Source organism: Dromaius novaehollandiae, chromosome 3 (genome assembly GCF_036370855.1).
Source record: "Dromaius novaehollandiae isolate bDroNov1 chromosome 3, bDroNov1.hap1, whole genome shotgun sequence".
Classification (NCBI taxonomy): Eukaryota; Metazoa; Chordata; class Aves; order Casuariiformes; family Dromaiidae; genus Dromaius; species Dromaius novaehollandiae.
The window spans coordinates 4,469,071-4,492,128 of NC_088100.1; the positions used below are offsets into that span (position 1 = coordinate 4,469,071).

The 23,058-nt window shown below is 49.8% G+C and overlaps 1 protein-coding gene across 2 annotated transcripts; it reads right to left on the bottom strand.

Annotated features, from left to right (window-relative positions):
• Positions 1-1,881: 1,881 nt before the first annotated feature.
• On the bottom strand, positions 1,882-22,253 carry PAQR8 (progestin and adipoQ receptor family member 8). Of its 2 annotated transcripts, none has more exons than XM_064508294.1 (2): positions 22,128-22,253; positions 1,882-7,208 (listed from the first exon to the last, which is right to left on the bottom strand). In XM_064508294.1, the coding sequence occupies exon 2, from the start codon at positions 7,152-7,154 to the stop codon at positions 6,096-6,098; it is 1,059 nt and encodes a 352-aa protein (XP_064364364.1). In that variant the 5' UTR covers positions 7,155-7,208; positions 22,128-22,253; the 3' UTR covers positions 1,882-6,095. The 2 variants fall into 2 exon arrangements, with proteins under 2 accessions (XP_064364364.1, XP_025949614.1); XM_026093829.2 differs by lacking the exon at positions 22,128-22,253 and adding an exon at positions 19,920-20,056.
• Positions 22,254-23,058: the final 805 nt, after the last annotated feature.

Below are 23,058 nucleotides of genomic sequence, written 5' to 3' on the forward strand. Positions count from 1 at the left end.
TCATTTACCAACAGACACCCTGAAGAAACAATACAATTTTTTTCCCTATCTTCTGCCCCATCTATTTGGCCCCTCAAGGCCCAAATACTTGATAGAAGTATGTTAGAAAAGATAATGCTAAGATACAAGTTCAGTGCTCTTCTCTTCAGAGCTAGGGAAACCGTTCTGGATTGAGACTAAGCCTCATCTTCAGAACAAAGCAAAGAGCTACAAGATAAAGGATGAGCAAACGCTGGGGACAGCTGCAAAATTTAAGATCACAGCAGGCAGCATGCCTGAAGGTTAAGGCATGTACAATCCTGCTTTCCAGAGCTGTTAAGCCTCCACTTCTCTCTCTGAAGTCAACAGGAGCTAGCAGGCAACACTGAATAATTCTTCCCCTGACCTAGTCATTGAGACCATTCCTGATAGCTGCTTAGCAGAACAAAGAAGGCAACATCTAACTTAGAGCTGTTTGTTAACACTGCCGTTTAGACCATGTTATCAGTGAGCTGCAAGGATAAGGCCAAATAAAGCTTGTCATTTGGTAAAATAACCACATCAAGGTCTTTCTTCTGAGGCAACTCACTGCTGCAATATCTGGTTCCTCTCCTCTGTGGCTGGTGACTTCTGAAATGACTGAAACAAAGTGCTTTTTTCCTCTCATTTGGAAGCACTTTTACATTTGGCTCCATGTGCTTGGGATAGGCCATTTCCTTCTTCTGCTAATAATCAGCTCTGTCTTTTCATGCATCAAGGATGTGTGTGAGTAATACTAAATAATGAAGGGGATATAGTAAATACATTCTCTAAAACAGTTAACACCAAGCAGTTTCTTCTCAGCATACCACAGATCTGTATTTTAATTTCTAATTAAAGAAGCTAACAGCCCTATTTTTCTGTATGGCTTTTTTTCCCCCATTCCTCTAGAGTTTTTATTTTATGGAACCATAAAACTTGGGCCTAACTTGTCTGGTGAAATCCTTGTCACTTATGCAGATGGCCAGACTCTAGCACATCTCTCGCACAGAAATGCGTGTCTTTGCAGAGTTGGCCACATGCCTGCTTGAATGGCAGCATTTTTTCCTAAGCCTGTCTGGAGAGCTAGCGCTGAAGGCTCTGCTTCTGTGGCACTGCAGGCCTTTTGTAAGCACAGATGACGAAGACATCTCGCCCTCTGGTGGGTGAAAACGTGACAGTACATAAGCCTTGGTCTGCATCTTACACAAAATTATTATTAAAATTGTAAATGTGGTAATAGAAGGAACTATTGCAAATTTCTTAAGTGACTGAAATTCACAGTGAGTGTATATCCTGCGGGGTGGGGTATGTACACAATCACACAGCTATCGGCAAGAAGAGTAGGAGCTCTGGCCTTATTTCATGTACACCCATGACTAACTGATGCATATCGCTTTGGCTGGTCAATCATCATGTCTTTTTGGCTTAATTTTAAACACGTGCCAAAATGCTTTGCTTGAATTGGCACCTGTGTTCACAGCTCTGCCATTGAAGCAGCGCTGCTTTGGACCAGGCCCACCATGCCATTTAGACACTCATCTCCAACAGAAGTTAAGGAGAATTCAGCACCAAAATCCTTTCGGGGATGATGAACTTTAATCCCTATAATCAGTGTCAAGGCAGTCATTCTGCACCTCCTCTGTGAAAAGGGAATGATAATCAGATAGTTACTGTGAAGCCTGGAAAATGCTTGGATAAAACCACACCCTGCTGTTAATTGTTATTATAATTATTATCCACTCCCACTCCAGAAGGCGAAATTTTCTTCCTAATGACTCATAACCTTCTCTGGTTTTGCATTTGTGGATTTCACACCACACCAATCATTTTGTTTTTACACATTTCTATTTTCACTGAGGATTTTAAATAACGATCAGCAAAGTACAAAGCTTAAAATATTGTCAATATTTTCAATGATACAAAGTCAGCAAATGGGGGTTAGGAACGGAATGGTTAATACATAACACTCATACCCTTCCCTGTTTTCCAGGGAAAAAATAAAAACTCCTTTGTACTTATGTTTAGTAACAAACAGTGCTTAAAAACAATCTTCTCAGTAAAAGATGTAAATAGCAAGGCACGTGAGGAGCCTGTCCTTGCCCTGTTACACAAATCAATCAGCATAAATATGAGTTTAAGGCACCTCTTTCCATCCTCCCCTCCTGCTCCTTATACCAAGCAAATTCTGTCAGTGGGGATCAGCAGTTAAAAGCAACCACAGATAGCAGAGAGGCTGCTTTTAATCCTCTGGTCCCCACAGGATGAATTCCAAAAGGGAACAGCATAAGGCACACTGGGATAAATTCTCAGGAGTTGACCAGTACAGATCCGGGGTTAAAAGAGCTGCAAAAATGCTATCTCAGGACTGGAGGTTCCTGTGGGAGAGGGTTAGGACCTTGGTCCCTTCATGACCTACTCTCAGAAGTGCTCAGCCTTTGGTGGTGGGCTCTCCACCAAAGCCCTGCAGCCACCTACATCCCTCCCAGCCGTGCCTCCTTAGAGGAGCGCCAGGATGGAAAAAGTGGGCCACTGAGCCCAAAGTGCGAGGTCAAGAGATGCTTTAGATGGGCCGAGCGTTTAGCACAGCAGCACTTTTACTCTCAGGACTCAGTCATGGTCTTCTCCCCTAGATCAACAGCACAGCTTTCAGGAGGGCATCGGCTGCCACCTTCCAGTCTCAGCCCAGGTGAGATGCAGCAGACTGCAGAACATACGGAGTCTGCACAGGTAGGCAGCCGGGTCCATAAGGCACAAGGATAAATTCTTGGGATGAGGAAGAGAAATAAAGTGGTTGGAGGAAGAGGAGGAGGAAGGAGACACGGATGGAGGAAGCTCCAGTGTAGACAAGCCTCTTGTGACACAAGGGTGCATCCCCACAGCAGCAGCAATCTATATTGCAATTCCCTGTGACATCAGCCCATCATAGTAACCAGGAGGTCAGCTCCAGGTCTGAGTGCAGGGCCACATGGGGACACAGGTGGCATCACCTGAGGGGTAACACGGGGATAGGTAAAACCACCACCATCATCACACACAATTGTTCCAGAAGAAAGAATTTCATTTCTACTGGATCAGTTAGGAGATGACATGGTGTGATCAGAAATGCCAGGAGCAGCTTCTTGCCTCAGAAGAGCCATAAGGCACCTCCTCTCCAGTGAGAGGAACTGGATGGCATTGCTGTATTTATCCTCCTTTGCCTAGGGCAGCACATATCAACTATTTTCAAACCCTTAGAGAAGGAAAGGCCTAGTTATCCCTGTCTTCAGTACCAGTATAACTCTAGTTGAGCAGCAGAGCAGGGTTTGTTACTAGCAGCAATGCCTACTCCTTCTCAGTTTTAGCACAGAAAGGGGCAGTGGACCAGCCTGACTTATTCCCTTTCCTGCACAGAAACCCGTTTATACCATCCAGCCAAATCCACACTAGGTGGCTTATTCTGCTTTAAACTACCACAAAAGCAAGGCAAGTTTGCCTCTGAGAAGAAACACTACTCCCACTGGAAGTTGTTCCCCGAACTGGGAGGAGACCCACAAGTAAAGTCACAGAGACCATGGAGGGGGCAGTCCATCAGTGCAGCTAAGCCAGTCAAGCAACCAACCGCTGTTGCAAGGAAGAACTGCTGTTCACCTCCACTTCAGCTCTGTGTACCCAACCCTTCCCTGCATGCAGCGGTGTTGTCCAAGCGAGCTGGCTGAAAGTTAAAACCAGCAGAAAATTAGTGACTTTCTTATCATTAGGTTTGGTTGTCTGCAGGTCCGTCTCCCTGCACTGGCTCACTCTGAGGTCAGAAGAGCTTCTGTGCAAGGAAAGAGGCATGACGAGGTGTTAGTGGAACTGTCCCTTACCCTGGTAATTTGCAGTTAGGTCAGTGTAGCTGTACCGTCAAAATACGCTGGAGGCAACTGAGCCATTAACAAGTCTTATGCGCTCCTAGCTGGGCTCGGTGTGAACGAAGAGGCACACAGTGAGGAGAAGGGGTGGACTAAGTGACCTCTTGGAGTCTTTCCTATGACTTCATCTGTAATCAGAAATGACCCCCCGCCTTTGTATTTAATTAGTCAATAAGGCCACAACTTTCAGACTTGCCCACAAGACATGACATAGCAAACCACCTAATAAATAAATTAGTTTTCAGATATCCTGTTGTCTGCCCCCCCCACTCCTCCAACATCAAGGCACTGTTTCCTTCAGACTGATCTTTATCTAGCTATGAGGCTCTGCAGATATAAAAGCCAAAAGCAAGGCCTTTCTGAATTTTAAATCATGCGCGCGCGCGCGCACACACACACACACACACTCACTCCAGTAGTTAAAAAACAGATCAAGTGCAGAAGTCAGTGCTTGTCATGACGAACCATATCCCCATCCCTAAACTCTGCCTGCCCAGTACCAGCAAACACGATTCGTTTGCCTGCCCTTCAGTTCAATGGGACAGATCTGTGGCTGGAGTAGATCCCATAACTTCTTTGCTTTCAGGAAGGATTTACACCTCCTGGAAACTGGCCTGATGTCAAGGCATTTAAGGCTGCAGGTCTTGCATAGGGTACAGCTGGGAGGACCCGTGCCAAGGTCTACCATGGAAAGACAGCAGTGGGCTGAACAGCAGGTGTTTAGGCTGGTTGGGACCATGTAATGCTGATAAAAACATGACAGATTCACAGTCCCATAGGTCAGAGAAGTGCAACCCTGCAGCTTCAAGGTGAGCTTCCCCACGAGGCCCACCGAGGACTGCCTGCAGTGCTGAAAATCAGCATTCCTATGGCTAAGAGGGAAATTAAGACTTCACACTCACTCCACCATCATCCCCTTTTGGCCAGGACTACACTAGGGCTGTTGGAGGCCTAGGGCCCAGAGCTTTGCCCATATCAGACAGATCACACCTACGCTGTGTTGACAGCAAAGGAGGCCAGTCAGACTCCCTAGGCAGATGACATGGAGTCAGTCTATGCAAAAGTGCATAAACCCATCACACGGACAGCCAAAATGATGCACCCACATCAAATCTACTAAGCACGACCTTTTTGTCTCCCCTTCTGGGTGCTAGGGCCCTGAACACTGGCTGGTGACTTCAGGGGTGCTCGACCTCTGCCACTGAAGAAATACTTAGCTACTGAAGAAGGCTCTGAGAACCAGCTCCAACTTGACACAGGCCCAGCTCCTCAAAAGCTGCTGAGCACTTAAAATGGAAGTGAGGAGCCTTTAAGGAACTGGCTTGTAGGCTACCAAACAGCCAGCAGTACTGCCCTTAAACTGGCCAAATTCAAACAACCGACTTGCTGGGTTTGTTAAGCAGCTCTACTATCGATGGTGCAATCATGCAGAAAGAGACAAGAGAGTTGACCTCACATCCTCACCTGTGCCAGGGATGGCTAGATCCGTACCAATTGCCAGCAGACACAGGGCTCAGGTTCAGACCCAGTTCACCCTAGAGGACCCCAAGTCAGGCCTAGGTCTGCAAATATACTTTGCCAGGGCCGTCTCAGCAAACTGGCACTGAGATATTGAGAAGGGCAAAAGTAGAGATAACCCGGCTTAACCCACTGGAGCAGAAAGGACTAATCCAGCCACTGCACCACACACACCCTTGCAGCTGAACTCTAGAAATATAGACTCCCCCTGAAGCCTTGCTACTGCCTTCAATGGTCACAGGATCCCCCCAAGCACAGCGGAGATGGCAAAACCCAGATAGGTAGTCACATTCACCCATGATCCTCAAGGTGCATTCTCCACTACTTTGTGAGCCCCAGGAGACCATTCTGCGATCTCACAGCCCTCAGGCTGCCATCCTTGACATTCGGCATGATATTTCCTGCAGGTTTACCGGCGTGAACAAGAAACCTCTGCTGTTCCAGCATCCTCGGTTAAGTGACTTGTTTTGGCTTAAAATAGCCCATGTCCCCCTGCATGGCAGAAGGCAGCCCCTGCTGTGAAAATGCATCCAGAATGAAGTATCCAGCCCTCCACCCCAGTCCACAGGGTCCAGGTTAGTAAGAGCATGTTAGGCGAACAAGCCAGTTATGTCTCTAATATATTATCCCCCTCTTCCTGGTTTGCACCGGCCAGGTGATGTCACGCTCACTATCTTCGTGACTCTCTCAGGAGTCCTTTTTAGCCAGACTGGCCTTGATCCTGCATCGCAGGATGTAAGCTGTGATGGCACTACAAGCCACCAGGCCAAAAAAAGAGCCACAGGTGAGATAGATGGAGAGAGGCCCATGTCTTTTTAGGAAGATCTCCTGCCTGTTCTTGTAATCCAGTAATATGGCCTCCAGTTGTGAGAGGGTGCAGATGGCCAGGAACGTGTGGAAGATTTGGTGGGCATGGCCAACGATATCACAGGATCCCGGGAAGTACTTCTCAGGAACTGGGCAGGAGAAGAAATAAGCACTGATAAGAAAAAACAGTATCTGATATGTGTGGTACCAAGCAGCATCTTCCTCACAGCCTCCTAGGTGACACACGACCACGCGGTGAGCAACAGGACTGATATCCAAGATGAACGCCAGTCCAGCTGGGATCACCTGGCACATCTTCCTCATGATGGGGTAAGGCCGTCGGTACCGATACTTCGCGTAGCAGCAGCCAGCACAAGAGAGCCAGCCACAGAAAGCAGCTGCCGGGAGGAAGAAAAGCCAGAATTTGTCATACCAGGCCTGATCCGAGCTGTAGTAGAAATGGGCTAGGGCACTACCGTACTGGTAGATGCTGACTCCGACGTAGTCCACGAAGTAGAAGGTGTAGTGATACAGCTCTGACTTCGACTGCAGTAGGTGGGCCAGGAGGCTGCAGGTCAGGTAGGTGACAGAGGACAGGACAAAGATGAGCAAAGGCAAGGACCATGCATCCACTGGTAATTGCTCAGCCTCCACAAACGTCTTGAACCTCAGCAGGACAGCCAGAGCTGCCAGGAGATGAGTCCACACGTTGACCACCTCGTTGTGCTTCTGGAAGAGGCTAAGGAAGTAGTACCGCCACTCCTGGCCGGTGGGACGGTACCCGGTGTGGATGTATGGCTCTCGGAAGAGCTGTGGCACCTCACACTCTTTGACAGTGCAAGGCATCTTCGGGAATCCGTCTTCCAGCAGCTTGGGGAGACGGCTGAGCTGCTGCCCACTGAGGGACAGCGTGCTGATCCGCTCCAGGATGGCTGTCATCACGCTACGTGTTGCGGCTGGGAGCTCGGCACTGGGGAATGTGGTCTTTGCACCCTATAGGGAGAGCAGAAGGAAAAATTGTTAATGATAATGCCTCAGGAAACAGCACACTGCATTCCCTGCCTGGGGTGAGCCATGGAGTTACCAGGATGCTGGTCATGCCCTTAGAGTCAAGGGTCTTTTCTGGACTTGGCAGACCCAAATTCAGCATGGAGGAGGATGGCAGAGCCCTGTCCCTGCAGTTATGGCTATGTCAGATGGACACAGGAATGCCACAAGTCTGCCCTTCTTCTCCCACATCCTCAGGCAATCACTTTGGAGGGTGTTTAGGGGTGACCTAACCCCAGGGGCTGCCAGTAAGGTGGTGCAAGGGGCAGTCAGATGCCAAGAAAAGGAACAGAGTAAATGATTTGTGGAGGGGACAAACTAGCACAAACTGCTCAGGGACAGAACTCGGGTGTAATTACTCATCTAAGGAATAACTTGCCTTTGTGAACCTCACTGAAGAGAGAAGGGTCTCAACCAAATTATGGAGGTTGCAAATAAGCCTGGCTTCCCTGCCACACAACTTGCACAGGGGGTGCATGCCCAGGACCGCTGCAATGATTGAGGCAGGGGGAGAAGGGGAGAAGTCCATAGTCCCAAACCTGCAGCCCTGATCCCTCCAGTCCCTCATGTGTAAGAGACAGTAGGACTGGGAGATGATGGAAAAAAGATGGGCTCTTCATCAGAGCTGGCTGCAATTTGGGTATAGCATCAAAGCCTTGGGAAGGTCCCCAGAGACATGCTGAAGGGATGCCAGACAAGGGCTCTTCCTCTTGTTTTTAAGATGTGCCTGGATGCAAGGCTCCCATCCTGCAGACAGGCTCAGAGGAGTCAAACCCTGGTGCTGGAGACTCCTCCGCCTGCATCGCTCTGCTCCTTGGCAACCTCCAGAGTTGCTAAGCTCCGGCTGGAGAGATTCAGAGCTCCCAGGGATCACCAACCACCCACAGCCAGGCTGGCACTCAGGGGCGAGGCAGTGAAAGCACAAGCAGTCTCTTCCTCACCCCCAACCCTCAGATTGGCATTGGGCAATGCCCCAAGGCACCGGGCAACCCAGGAGGGTTTTGGGGCTGCCTTTGTGGGCAGGGTTAGGGGCCGGAGGATGTCTGCAGCCCTCCTAGGCTCTGTAGGCTTGCATTGAAGGGAAGCAGCTCCCAAATCTTCCAAATCACCTCTTCCAATCTCATCTCTGGTGCTTTCAGGCTTGGCTCTTAGCCTCTTGCAGGGCCTCAGGGTGCTGACTGCAGCAAATTGCTGCAAACAGTATAACACATCCTCCCTTCTCCCTCTCCTCATACACTGACATGTGCCAAATTCAGAAGCAGGCACATGGGCGAACTTGCCCTTATATGCAGAATCCTTAATAGCTGGAGGTTAATTAAAACCTCACAGCACTGAATTCACACCCAATAATCTCTGTTTCCTTTCCACCCCAGATATCTCTCTTACCTGCTAGCACTTATGCCATACCAGAAAAGGTGTCATGCACTCATCACACGGACACCCATGCTTGAACTGAACTTAACGCTGATGACGTCCCGCCAGGCTCTGCAGAGCTGTGGTTATTCGTGTCACACACACATGTTGGCAGAATCAGGCCTGACTCCTAAGCTTACCTGTACACAACCAGAGCTGCCGTGCACAGTGGATGGAGATGGGCCAAAAATAAGTAAATGCAAATGAGTATTTTGAGTGTAGGAAATGGCTTATTTTTCTTCTGTAGTATAAGATACCAGCTGCTGCCAGAGGTGAGACACAGGAAGAGTTTAAGCGGGTGCGTGACAGGAGGTTGGTCAGACCTTGAGAGCAGAATGCGGTTCCTAGTGTCTCCTAACTAGGCTGCTGGTACAGAGGATGGGAAGGTGTTAAACACCGAGAGACAGTAAAAGCAGGGAGACCTGTCAAACAGTCTTAGGGTGAGATACCACAAAGAGCAAAGTCAGAACAGATTCTGAATCAGCAGCTGCAAGTCTCACTTCCTCTAGCAACCCAAAGCCTTTGCCAACGCACAAAATATTTTCATGTTACTTCCTTACTCTAGCAGATGGGGGTTGTCATAACTAAGAGTTGCAACATCTAATCAATTCTCTCCCTTCGCTTTCCAGGTTTTCACCCTTAGCACCTCTCAGGGCTGTTTCTTTCCCCCTGCCTCCTTGTTTGTCATGGGAATCTGGCTGTTGAGTTTGATGTAGTTGCTTTACTCATCACAGGTGGAAGGGAGGATGGTCCCTGCAAATGATATTTTAGCTGCACAGATGCATAAGCCTGAAGGTATTACAGTGAAACCAGGCAGAAGGCAGTGCCTTTTCTGAGGCGGGTTTCACTTCGCACACATTCACAGAGATTTTGTTTCTCTCAGGAGGGTCTGCAGGGCCTGGCTGTGTGCAGTCATCGCCCTTGCAATGGGAGTAGTGGAAAGCCAAGATGAATCCTAAATCTCACTCCAAGCACTACGCTGAAGGTCTCACGTTGGTCCTTTGCTCAGAGAGGAAGGCACCTGGCACTACTAGGCCTGCAAAAGTCTATCTCCCTCTGGGACACCGACCTATCTAGCAGTTTTGGTTATGGCAACCACCACTTCTCGAAACTGAGCACAGTGGCACGGCTAAGCCACAGTGACCCACCTCCTTGCAGCAGCACCAGCCTGGCTTCAGAAACAGGGTCCCAAAGGGCCTCTGTGCACCTTATACAGCCCCAACTCCATGCCAGGCACTACAAACACCACCAGGCTACTCTGGGCCACCAGCAGCCATTGGAGAAATGGCAGTTCCCTTCCCATGCTGTCTGCATCTCCTTCATTGCAACGGCAAGACTTCTGCTGTCTCTAGGCCTATGCATAAGTTTTGCCTTAGGCGGAGGTGCCAGTATAGACTCTGAAGTGTTTTGTGCTTCCCAAGCTGCTCTACCTTGTCTCTTTGCCTGCCATAATATGCTTTCCACCCCTCCCAACATTTGCTCTGACACAACCCAACCATGGCAGCTTGGACCTTGGCTCACCATCTTCCAGCTTCCCCTTAACTATGTGTGGTCCACGGATTTGGGCCCATTACGGGTGGCTCAGTGCTGAATCTTCTTCCCAGTTCATCCCAGCAGGATGCTGGAAGACAGCTCCAAAAAAGTATTTAGGTACCGAAGCTGGAGCTGGGAGCTTAAATCTTTTTTTATAGCTCACTCAATGTCGGCAGCCAGTTTGGCTATACCTATACAACTAAATAAGATGGGCTAAGTACCTTTCTGTGGGTGTGAGGGCTAATTGACATGACTCAACTCCAGCATACTGCTAACTCACTCTTTTTTTTTTTCCCCAAATACAGTGGTTGCATCCAAATTACCTACTGGGAATGATCTCTAGCCTGGACTAATTCCCATGTTATGCCTGAGCATACATAGTCCAGGAGCTGCTACTTGACCTGGGCCAAAACCTTGCAGGGACCACACTAACAATTCAGCAGCGCGGACAGTGGTGTGCCAGGGGCTGCTGCTTTTAGTTTACGAGCAGAGATGTGGCCTTTAAGTACTTAGCCTTAAAACCTTTGCAGAGCTGGGGACAGGGAAGCTAATTTACCCCAAAATCTCAGGGGTATCCCTTCCCCCCCAACACACAGGGAAGGAATCTCCAAAGCCATTTGCATTTGGCTCAGGGTACAGCAGGGACACTCAGACCTGATCTCAGCCAAATGGGGACAAGGAGAAAGGGCATCCTGAAGTTTCCCACCTCTCAGAGAAAACAGCCAAATGCTAGTGATGACCACTGCTGTCCCAAAACAGCAGGAACTGAACAACAGGTCGGATATGGCACCAAGAGGCTCAGCAAAGAAATCACCTGCTGGGCAGGGGGATTAGGCAGGAGCAGAGTCGAGGCTGTGATCTCCTAGAAAGAGGCAGCAGTACGCTGAAATCTGCCCGTAAAGGGAAAAGGCCATCAGAAGACACGCAGGAGGACTGCAATCAAGTCTGGGCATAAGGATGCACACCGATGGGAACAGCACGTCACCCTTTTCACCATCCGTGGCGTGCCTGCATCGCATGCTAACAAGCATATGAGGGACGAGCAGCATCCGTACCAGGCACAGGCTGGTCTCAGCTTGTACCGTGTGTGCTGACGCCGGGATTTTGCCAGGGTCCAGAGAGCTCAACGTATACGTTGAGCATCACCTTCGAGCAGAGCTAGTGAGAGGTTAAGCACTGCTTATCTCTCCAACAGCTACAGATGGGAGAGATTCTTCCGAGCAGGCTTACATAGCTGGAAAATGCCAGTGTTTAAGGGTTGAAGGAGGGTCAGACATTTTCAAAATAATAGTCCGAAATCACAAGAAACACATCTGACACTCGGATAAACAGCACTAAATTAAGAACTTGGTAGAGTGCTTATTTTAACCAGAGCTTGTGACATTAACGAGTGAGAACAAGTTGGCAATTTCCAGCGATCATGTGATGAACAAAGCAACGGGCAAATTAACGTTAGAAAAGAGAGGAAAAAAAAAAAAGAAACCCAAGGTCAGCACTGGCTGTTTCACTTTCACAGAGCTTCTATTCTTTTCCTTTCATGGGGGCGTAGGAACGGCTGAAAGCCACATTCATTGGCAGGGCGTCTATTTGAGATTCTGTCCTCACCCTGATCTCCGGAGGATTCAGTTATTTTGGCTGCTCCCAATTAACAGCAACCAAGTATCATTTGTTCAGGGACCAAGCTGCAAAGAGAGAGGGAGGGAGTGGAGTATAGCCAGGTTGTATCATTACAGCCATACTAAGAATGTGCGCCCAGAAGAAGAATGATCCCTTTCCAATTTTTCTCTCCCTTTTAAACAAAGTAATTGGAAACCCAAGCTTTTCCCAGCCCTTTTGCTTTTGGTCACAGTCTAATGGAGGTATTTGAATGAGAAAATTTCCTACAAAGTAGGCCTGATTTTCCCACCAATCTGGCCTCAGGATTAACTATCTGGAACTGAGACCGTACCAATGTGATATATCTACTTGCAGAATAGTATTCAGGCCTCAGATGCTTACACATGCAGTATATGCTTCCAGAAAGGCAGTAATTCTTTGTAAACAAAGCACACGGGACTGGGGGACTCAACTGTGGGGAAGTCTTTAATGAATGCACTGCTTTTAAAAAAATGTGGTGCTGGACAGCATGAAAATAACAGTGGCCAGTGATCTGGAAGTAGTGGAAAACAGGCCAGTTTTGAGAGCTGTGCAGGATTAATCCAGGAATCCCTGTCTTCTAGGAGCTGAGCAATAGGGAAATAAGTGGCCAGTTTTTTATCTTCCCTGACAGCTCACTGGCTTCCTCTTCAGTGTCTATGCAATGCCCCTGGATGGACCACAGGTCATTTTGAGGCTTGGGGCTTTATTTTGACCACTTCCTACAGGGGAATAACTTTGCTGTCGCAGCTACTACAGCATCAGGGTGGAAGAGAGCAGCTCTGCTCAGCTGCTCTCCAGGGCAGCCAGGCCCAGGCTCCTGTGGTCAGTTGGGGAGAAAAATAATAATTGCCACACTTAGGTCAGGCCAAACAGTGATGAGATAGGGAGCTGGAGAAAAGCGAGGTGTCCAAAATACACATGTTGACAGGGAGAAGAACACAGGGTGGGTACAGCTTGTACTATTCTTTGAGGGTTTACGGCCAAACTCCTAGCCTGATTGCAGCCAGGTTTTAGCAAAACAGCTTTGATTTTCTTTTGTACTGTCCTTAGTAAGAGATGGTCATAACTCCTAACCGGCAACTGCCACCTCTGTTTTCATCATTTCGCAGTCAGATGGCTGAAACACAATTGAACAAGGAGCTCAGAGACACACTATGAAGAGCCAGCAGATGCAACGGGCAGCTGCCGGATTCCCAGAGCGGAGCATGTCACTCAGGCACGTTGCTCTGGTGTCCAAACTGCTGGCACTCGGATGCTGTTCAAGACGCAGCAACCTCTTCACACCCAACAAGCCCTAGTGAGAAGTGGGTGCCAAAACCACGGGCTCTTGTGTTAGCTTGCTGGCCTGAAAGGTGGCATTGGGCTTTCCCAAGGCAGCTGTGGCTTCTCCTTTGCAAAGTGCTGACTAGAAGCCAGGTCCAGGGATTCACACAGACATCAGGGGATGGAAACGGAGTGTCTGCCAGGTTAGCCTCAAGCTGAGGAACAGAAATGGTCCACCGTTGTGGCCTTTGGGTAAGACCCACAGAGGCAGAGGGGTGGGATTGTGACAGGAGGTAGGAGCCGAAACACTTCTGTGGACCAGGGTGCAGGTGAGAGTGTTAAGGGCTCTGAGAAGAGCATGCTAAGGGCCACTGAAAGATCCCATAATGTAACATCCAGGCCTAACTAAACCAGCTATCCACTGCCTGACCTATTGCAGAGGGTGTGAAGTGCATCTTGGGCACTACCTTTCTTCAAAGTAAACTTGCAGGAGCCTGAAGGTAGCTTTGGAAAATGACCTGGGATGCTGCCACTTTAACCAAGGACACCAGTAGCAGGCTGTGACTGCTGGGGACATGGTCTATGCTGTGAAGTACCAAGGCTGCACACTGTTCAGATTCAGCAGATAAGCCCCATCCCAAAAGCCTACTGCCTGGACACTAGTCCTCCCTAATAAAGATACCCGAACACAAATTTTTCCTCCAATAATTAATTGCCAAGGACTTGGGACACACTTCAAAAGAACAGCTTGGGAACACAGTGCAAACTCTTTGATCCCATTCTGTGTAGTGCTCTGGAGTCCAGAGCTGTGAAATTAAGAGAAGACCATACGCTGGCTCATAGTAGTTCTTCCTGCACACTCTTGGTATCTGCTTCCTTTTCCTGTGGTACATAAACCTGCTACGCTAACCTTCCTCCTAGCTGCGACAGCCCGTGTATGAGACACACGCCGCGCTCAGGCTCTCTCCACAGACCAGACTTCAGGGAGATATTTGGATTTACAGTGGGCCACAACCCATTGGCCTCCTTGTACTACCAGAAGGGATGACATTCGATGGTTTGTGCCAGGGATGAGCCCTGCCCTAGCAGGCAGCAGGGTATGAAGGACTGGTCTAAACTCTGGCACCAGAGAAGTAGAAATCCCTACAACCAGAGAGGGGTCAGGTGCCCAGGACTTCTGTAAAACTGAGCTCCTCAGATCATTCAAAACCCATGTGATCAGCAATACAGTGTACTACGGACACACACCTCCTCAGCCTACCAATACTTCCACCTCTCAGTCTACAAAACTGGAATACGAATCCACGTTTGCCTAAGGAGTACTAGATACTGTGCCCTTGATGCACCACTCCAATGCACCTGACCAGGCAGTGCTGGGACTACCGAACAGTACACTGCACAGAATTTTTTGTATTTCCCTCAACACACTGATGTACCCCGACACATCTAGGTCAGCCCAAGGGTGTATTACAACCACTCACACAATGGGGACAGGATGCTCTAGTTACATTTGCACTAATAGCCTAAGCAGTGCCATGGCATGGGCTGGAGCACTGCAATTGGATGGTCCATACTGCTAAACTTTGTTGGAGTGGCTTTGACCTGAGCCACCTAGCACCAGATCAGGCCACCTAAGGACCAATAGGCAACTTGGATGTTTTGCAAACTAAGAGAGTTTAGTAGCATCAATAGGGCCAGACCTTATCACCCGGCCTCAGGACTGGCACCAGTAACAGGTGTAACCTCTGATTGGACTGGAATATCTTCCAGTCAAGTCAGGCTTAGATCAAAGAGTTAACTTTATTTCCTATATGCCTGTAAGCAGCACACCAGTTCTCTTTCTGCTAGGTAACAGATAACTGAATCATGGTACCAGTGTGAGGTATTTCTGGGAAGGAAAAAGGTGATGTGACTTACCAGAGACCTTGAAGAAAGAGCCTGAAAAGAACCTTAAGCCTGCAGTGGGCCTAGAGAAAGAGCAATATTGTGGAAGATTTCAAATAAAAGAAAATGGTCCAAATTCTACCTTTCTGTATATGCAGAGAGAGAGAGAGAACGAGCTGAATCAGGGTTTCTGCAAGCATGTATTAATCAGGAAATTAATGTCTCATGATGCAGGGAGATTAGCCATCCAAGACGACAAGAGACAGCAGGATCCACCACTGAAGCCATGGCAATGTCGGCTCTCCCACAATTTCTGGCCCGGAAGCAAAACAGGCCAGAAGCCAGCTCGGCCATGCCGAGCAGTAAGTGCCTCTTGACATGGGTTCGGCATTGTCCGTGCGTTGGGCCAGGTCCAGGGGACGAGAGGAGTGGAGCCGGCACAATGAACAATGCACAAGGAGGGGATGGAGCAAAACAAAGCTGCTGGCAAAAACTGTGCTGCTCCAGCAAAGCAGGGTGTTTCGCGGCATCCAACCAAGACGAGAGAGTTCCTAAGGTCCTGTGTTTTTTGGGGTAATCAAAGTATGACAGTGGAAATCCCTCTCCAAAGTTAGGAAACCAAAGACTCGACAAGGCTGTGGGCTTTATCGTGAAAGTCCAGACCCTGTAAATCTCGAAAACCTCAATCAAGTCAGACATCATGGGTGGTGGTCTGATTTTTGCAGTGCTCAGTCCTTGCAGATTATATTCATGCTAGTAACCTGAGCAGCACCCAGGCCTGTTCCTTGGTTCCTTGGACCTTGGGCTGGCTTGGCCATTTCCATACTGTTACCCTCTCCGGTACCTCAAAATGGGTAGGTGCATGCAAACTGTCTGTTGGGAACAGTTCTTGGACTGTGGAAACTCCCAAGCCATGCTGGGGAATGGTTTAGGTCAGTGCTAGTTGGCCTAGGTCAAAACCATAGTAGGAATTTAAGGGTAAGGGAGTGACTAAATCTCTACCATGGCACATTTTGGTTTATTAGGCTAAATGTAGCCTCAGTTTCTTTATGTCTGAACAAGGTTATAAGTTGGTGATGATACTGATAAAATAGGTAACACACTAGGTAAGTGCAAAAAAACCCCCCCAATCTGCAGCATTAGGCAGATGCCAAAATATTAGTAGTCATTATTTATACTAAGGCAGTATCTATAGACTCTGGCCAAGAAATACCTCCCCATCATGCTAGCTCCTGTACACTCATATTTGAAGAGACAGTCCCTGCCATCAGGTTTGGATACAACTATGATGTGGGTCAGTAGGAGCTGTGCAGTGCTACTCCCACTCTCATGTTAGCTCTAGATCATGACCTAGAGCTGTATGGGTTGAGGGAGATCATGAAGCAGCTTTCTCAACCTTCTGGTAAGTCCATCCCTCTCCTAAGAAAAATTGCTTAAGATTAAGCTAATATTCCACAGCTTTTCTTCTTGACCTCACTAAACCTTTGCTGTTTGCGCTTTCCAGATCTGCTCACCAGCTTCTTTTCCAACAGACCACAACTAACACAGCCCCCAATGCTTTTCAGCTTGATTTTTTTCTTTTTAACTTTAACTGAGTTTTTGGGTAGATGTGAGATTCCAGGGTGGGGATTCCATTCATCTACCAGCCAGGTGGAGCACCCAGACTTACAGGCTTTGAGTACATCAGCAATAAAACAAGATCAGGGCATGGTCCCGATCAATGACCTGTAACTGTCCCAGGTTGTTGCAGTGACAGCACACTCCCGGTTACAATAGTGGCCCAACCACTCAGCGACTGTTCCTGATAGGCAATTTGGGCATAGACCCTGTTTGAATGGGGGAAGAGAGTTCAGGCATATGGACGCGAGCTGTATCCTGCCAGTTATCCTGAAACCAGAGACTAGTCTCTGGCTTGTTGTATTCAGTAGTGCAGGAATGAAGTGGGGTGTTCAGTCTGCATGGGCTATAATCCAGGTTTCAACCTGTTTGCCTCAGGCATAAGCAGGGTGCCAGTGAGCGTGACAAACGTGGTATATTGCAAGGCTTGAACACATTTCCAGAGGAAACTCCACCAATCTCATTTCTCAAAAACCACCTAAGAAAAAGTGACCTTGAGTCCTAGCTTGGAGATTGGCAATGCTGAGCTGTCCCAGCTGCTCCCAAGGGCCTGACTATTCATGATCATTCAGACCTTTCCTTTAAGTGGGAAATACTGCTAGAGCCAAGAGAGGTGGTTATTTCCTCTCTTGATATTCCTTTCACCTAACCTAAGACTTCTACAACATAAACATACATATCTGAGCCAGTCAGCCCAGGCAACATCCTTGGAGAGGATCAGGCAGTGTGAAAGTGTGACTGAGCTGACCTATTTCACATGCAAAAATTAGAATGAGATGAATCATGCCAGAGAAGTGCCTATATTTTTCTCATTCACTGTAAGAAGAGACAGGGTTAGGCTGAGGTAAGTAGCTCACGTGTGGGCATCTGAATTTGTTTCAGCTACATCCTACTTTCACCTCCTCAATTTCCTCCTGCAATGTCCATAGGACACGGTATCCTCCTTCCCTTCCATCCCTGAGCAGCTGCGTGCACATCCTATAGTGACAGCAGCTTTGTGGCCAGTTTGTCTACACAACATGCTTTATAACAGGCCTTTCTGAGTCACAAATTAGCTGCCACAGAGTCACCAGCAACCACAGAGGTGAAATAAGTCAGGCGAGCTACTAACAACTCTTAAGAGTAGGCTTCAGAGCTGGCACACTAGGAAATACCTTTCTGCAGCTGGGAATTCATTACAATATTCAAAAAGATAGCTTTTTTCCAGCGCTGCACCCATTTCACAATCCCAGCACCCACTGATAGGATGAATCCTCTTTCTATGAGTGCAGAGCTGCTGCAGACATGAACTCCTACCAGCACAGAGAGACCTTTACAAACCAGCAAATCCTTTCTCACTCAGACAGATGTACTGACAGGACAACCCAGGAACAATCTGCCTGAAGGCAGAGAAACCAAACAAAACTGGCTGTGTGCTGTGAAAGCCAGGGATACTGAGTGTTGCCAGGTCTCCCAGAGCCTACAGGCTGAGGCTACTTAGTTTTGCGGAAAGCATGTTGTTGGCCACAAAAGCCTGTTGCACAAAAAGAATTTTAAGGTTGCAGATTTTAGAGCTTCAGTCATTAGAAAAAAATGTATATAAATCATGCACACCACCACTGCTGCTGCAGGCATACAGCAGGCTGCCAGGGAGAAATTGCAACACTGTGCCAACGCCTAGAGCTGTGAGATCTGGGCTCCCTGCACTAAAGGTCTCTGCAATCCCAAGCCCCCATGCGGGACCTCCTCCAATTTGGCCAGGAGGCCTCCCCTACTGGGCTTCGAGGCTTGTGATGACAGCAGTGCTACCCTTCCAGGGGGCTAGGAAGACCCTAGCCATGAAAAGCAAGGATCAGATGGTGGAGACCCCCGCAAACAAGTGATCTGAGCATGCACAGGAAGCCAAAACTATCAGGCCTGCTAGAGATGCTGGCTGTGCTGCATCGCCTGCTTAAATCCCTGCTTGGTTCGGAGGGCTCCCTGGAAAAAAATAACAACTGGGAGCTAGCTTCCACTGCTCCCTGCCTGCGCCTGAACGACAGGGCACCTAAGGTATGGCTACATACAGACCAAATGCTCAGCCCTGCAAATCACAGCCTCCAGCAGCCTTTCTGGGAATTTACTACTTTAGAAGAATTCATTTAGCATCCATGGACGCCGAAATTAGAAGGCCAGGAGAATGACCCCAGGAGAGGGAACTACAATGTATATTGGTAGCTAAATATTAAGCTGGTACATGACTCGATCGTCAAGTTGTACAAGTAGCTGCAAGTGCAACGACACAACCCGATCGCAGTTCCCCCCATCCTCAGCCACTCCCTGCTGCTGCTTGCTTGTACTCACAGCATGTTGTTCAGCCTTTCAGCGCACGGGCTATCGCTTCGTGTCTGCGCAGTGCCGGAGGGACACAACCCTGTTCTTGGCCAGGGGCTCCAGGCACAGCTTCAATGTAAATAAATAAAAGCAATAATGCCTGGAGAACAGAAATCCCTGCAAGCAAGTGGGACTGTTAAACAACACCTTTGCTGGCTAAGCAGGAGGAAATACGTAACGGTTTGTGGTTTGGCCTGATGAGTCTGTGTGTTTCTAAGAATCATCTGCGACACGTATAACCCCCTCCCCAACACACGCATATGCTGATATAAAAGCAGGAGTGCAGCCTGCTTATATCATCCACAGCTGCCCATCACCTCCCTGCCCTAGCAGAGAGCAAACACGGACTTGCAGCGTGCAGACCTGCTGGATTCACTCCTGTGGAGCATCATGTGCGTACTTCACCCTATTCCATGACCAAATGCCACTGCTGGGGTAGCATCACAGCCATCCTCAACCTAATCCCCCTCACAACTCCCGCTCAGGCAGTCAGCCTGGCCAGCAATCCCCCAACTAGCTGCAGCTAAAGCACGACGGGGCATTTCCCAGCATGAGCCCTACCGTCACAGTCCCACGGCATCAAACAACAATTACACGAGGCTATAAAAAGGCATGTGCCAAGACACACGTCTTGGTCACACATCCTGCCTCACAGGGCTCACGAGCTGAAAAAGAAGGAAGGGTCTGAATTTGGGAAATTTTGGTGCTAGCTGAAAGGGCACGACCATACGAGAAGGAACAGAACTGCTGTCTTATCTGAGAGGCTGCAGGGAAAAGCAACCACCGTCTAGGCAAGCGAGCACAGAAAGGGAAAGCTGCCACGCTTCAAAGAACAAATCATCGCGGCTGCATAGGGCAGACTTACTTTGTAGAGTATCCGGCTAGGAAGTCTGCTCGACACACAGCTAAAACCCAAACCTCGCAGGATTTCAGCGGCTAATTACGCTTCATACATACCTCTGCAGCGAGGGACTCGGAGACGGGCAAGGCTTGTGGTCCTACAGAACAGGTGGATAAGCCGAGGGGATAACGGTACCACAAGGAGTGGTACGACTTGCTGATATCAGCCTCCCCCTTTCGGAAACGCTGAACCCCGGGGAGATGTCAGGCTGCCATTTAACTGAAGAACGCATTCAGGTTTATTCAGTCACGGCAGATTAAGAGCGCCCTGCAGTTCCCAGAGTGTGGTTTGCAAGCCTCAGGGGTCTGCCCTGCCAGCGGAACAGCGCTGTACTCCAGAAACGGCGGATTAGCTACGCGCAAGCCGCGGCTACGCTCTTCTCCTTGCGGCACAGAATTACGCTGGATGAAAATGGCTGTGTAAGCACAGCCGCGGCCGAACCCCACCACGGCTGGCCTCGCTCGAATGAAAGCAGCCCGCACGGGGAACTGGTGGAGCTGCACAGTTATTAAATCAGCACCCGATGCAGGACCGCTGGCTCCCGTATGACCAACGCAAGCAGCTACCGTGTCCGAGCATCAGCACTTCCCATCCCGGCTTAGCTACCGCGAGCATAGAGCGTTGCTTTTAACTCAGGCGAGCACTGTGCCCAGTCATGCTCGTGACAAAGACGGTCACATTGATACTGAACAAATGACTGCTCGGTGTTTACACAAACATATATATATTTTTGGCGATGGCTCAGAACAGTTCAAAACGGTCTACAGATTTTTTTTTTTTTCTTTTTACCAAAAGGTGAGAGGCAGCCCTGGTGTTTTCCGCCAGGAAAAATGGACAGATGGGAAATATGGGGAATATGACAGACAAACCCAGGAGTGGCCTGCAGAACACAAACTGTTCATTGGCTCTTTCAAGACACGAGCTGGGTGTACTCAAAGGAAACCAGCAGATAGCAGGTCCAAAGCAAACAAAAGGAGGTGGTTCTCCTCACACCTCCCAGTTAAACTATGCATCTCCTTGCCACTTGATTCGAAAAACCTCAGAGGTCAAAGTCAAGTAACAAGAGTCCACTGATGACTGTTAAAAACAAATACAAAAAAAAAAATCTCTCATTCAGAAAGCCCTTGAGATGGATGTTCAGAGGCTGGAGGAATTTAGGGCAAAATATCACTCACTGTGGACTTGTCCTGTCTTTATACTCCTCCTCAGCACTCGCAGGAGCAGGACACTTCCTAGCTGGACCTTTACTGCCTCGTGGATCAGCTGTCCTTGGGATGGAAAGACATCATGCAGCCCCGTGCCTCTAAAGGAAAGCACACGGGGCCAAGGCTGTGCTTTAATTCCTATGAGGATCCAAGCATGGGATCACCCAGAGGAGTTATCACAGGAGTCCCTGGGCACTGACCCCAGCATTAGTGAGAGCTAGATTTGCTCACAAGGTTACGAGAAAAGGATGCTTCCGCTCGAAAGCGAAGTGCAAAGATGGGCATAAAAAAAAAAGTGGAATATGTTATCCGCGTGGGGCTGGGCTCACTGAAGTCAACAGGGAGGATGACATGGACTGGTTTGCATAAGTTTTTATATCATAGCCGTAGGTTGGAATGGTGCCCCACAAAAAAACCCACCGCACACGTGCCGCGGCCACCAGGTAAATCCCACGCGGGCCCCTCTGTGGCTACGCCAGGCCCGGCCTCTGAGCCCTGCCGTGGGATCACATGCGGACAAGAACTGCTCGCTCCAGACCCTGCTCCTAAAAGCCCAAAAAGAGAGAAAACACCCGACTAAGGCTGTGCCCAGCCCCGCGATGCCAGCAGGCAGCCTCAGCAGTCACCTCTGCGGGCAGTGCCACTGCGCCACACAGGTGAGGCTGCTGCGCTCAGGTGGGGTCAAGTTCTTAAAAAAATAAAAATAGAAATTATTATTATTATTAACATATGTTTTTTACACCTTTTCAGTGCACAGTGCGAATGCAAGCGCATGTCCTTACAGCGACCTCAGCCTAGGGTGTTTCCCCCTCTGTGTTTTCTTGGGAAAAACAGGCATTTCCATTAAAAAAAAAGCGGGGGAGGCTATAAAGACTCGGTTTCCACGCGCGAAGGCGGGTTTGGACCCCCCAAAGTTTCACTCCGGGGGGGGGGGGGGAGCGCGCCCATCCTCGCCCGCGGCCGCGCATCCCCGCAGCGCCCCGCTCACCGCGGCGGCAGAGACGCGCCCGGGGCCGCCGAGCAGAGCGGGGACAGAGAGGAGCCCGGAGCCGCACTCACCCCGCCGTCGCCACCGCCGCCGCTGCCACCGTCGTCGCTACCGCCGTGTCCGGGGCCGCCGCCGCCTCAGGGCAGCGCGCCGCCGCCGGGCGGGCGCCCCGCGCATGCCCCGCCGCGACCCCGCCCCGCGCCCGGCCCGGCGCGGCCTGAGGCAGCGCCCGCGCGCGCCGTGGGTGGCGCGAGCGCCGCGGCCGTAACGGTCGGGGAGTCACACAGAGCCCTCACACACCCGGGGAGGAATGGGGGGTGTCACACGCACCCCTCGCACACCGCCGGGGAGGCACCGGGGGTGTCACACACCCCCTCACACACACACCAGGAGGCACCGGGGGTGTCACACACCCCCTCACACACACGCGGTGAGGCACTGGGGGTGTCAAGCACCCCCTCACACACACACCAGGAGGCACCGGGGGTCTCACACACACACCCACACACCCGGGGAGGCACCAGGGTCTGACACACACACCCCCCCCCCATGAGGCACCAGGGGTGTCGCACACACCCTCGCACACACACCAGGTGTCTCACACCCCCTAACACACACACCTAACACACTCCCTAACACTTGGGGAGGCACTCGGGATGTCACACACCCTCACACACACAGAGAGAGGCACCGCGGGGTGTCACACACTCCTCACACACACAAATGGGGAGGCATCGGGGGTCTCACACACCCTCACACACACAGGGAGGCACTGGGGAGCTCACACAGTGTCACACAATTGAAATGCACACAGGGACAGGCGCAGGGACCCTGATTTTCCACAGAGAACTACACAGCTGGAGCCCCCCCCCCACCCATTACCCATGCACAGCCATTACACACACACCCTTATGTACACACGCATACACTCAGCTCTTACACACATACGAACCCGCGGCTGGGCCTCACACATGCACTACCACAGGTCTGACACACACAGGG

Excerpts from the sequence above, each read along its gene's own strand:
- PAQR8 (XM_064508294.1), bottom strand. The coding sequence starts at position 7,154 with ATGACAGCCATCCTGGAGCGGATCAGCACGCTGTCCCTCAGTGGGCAG.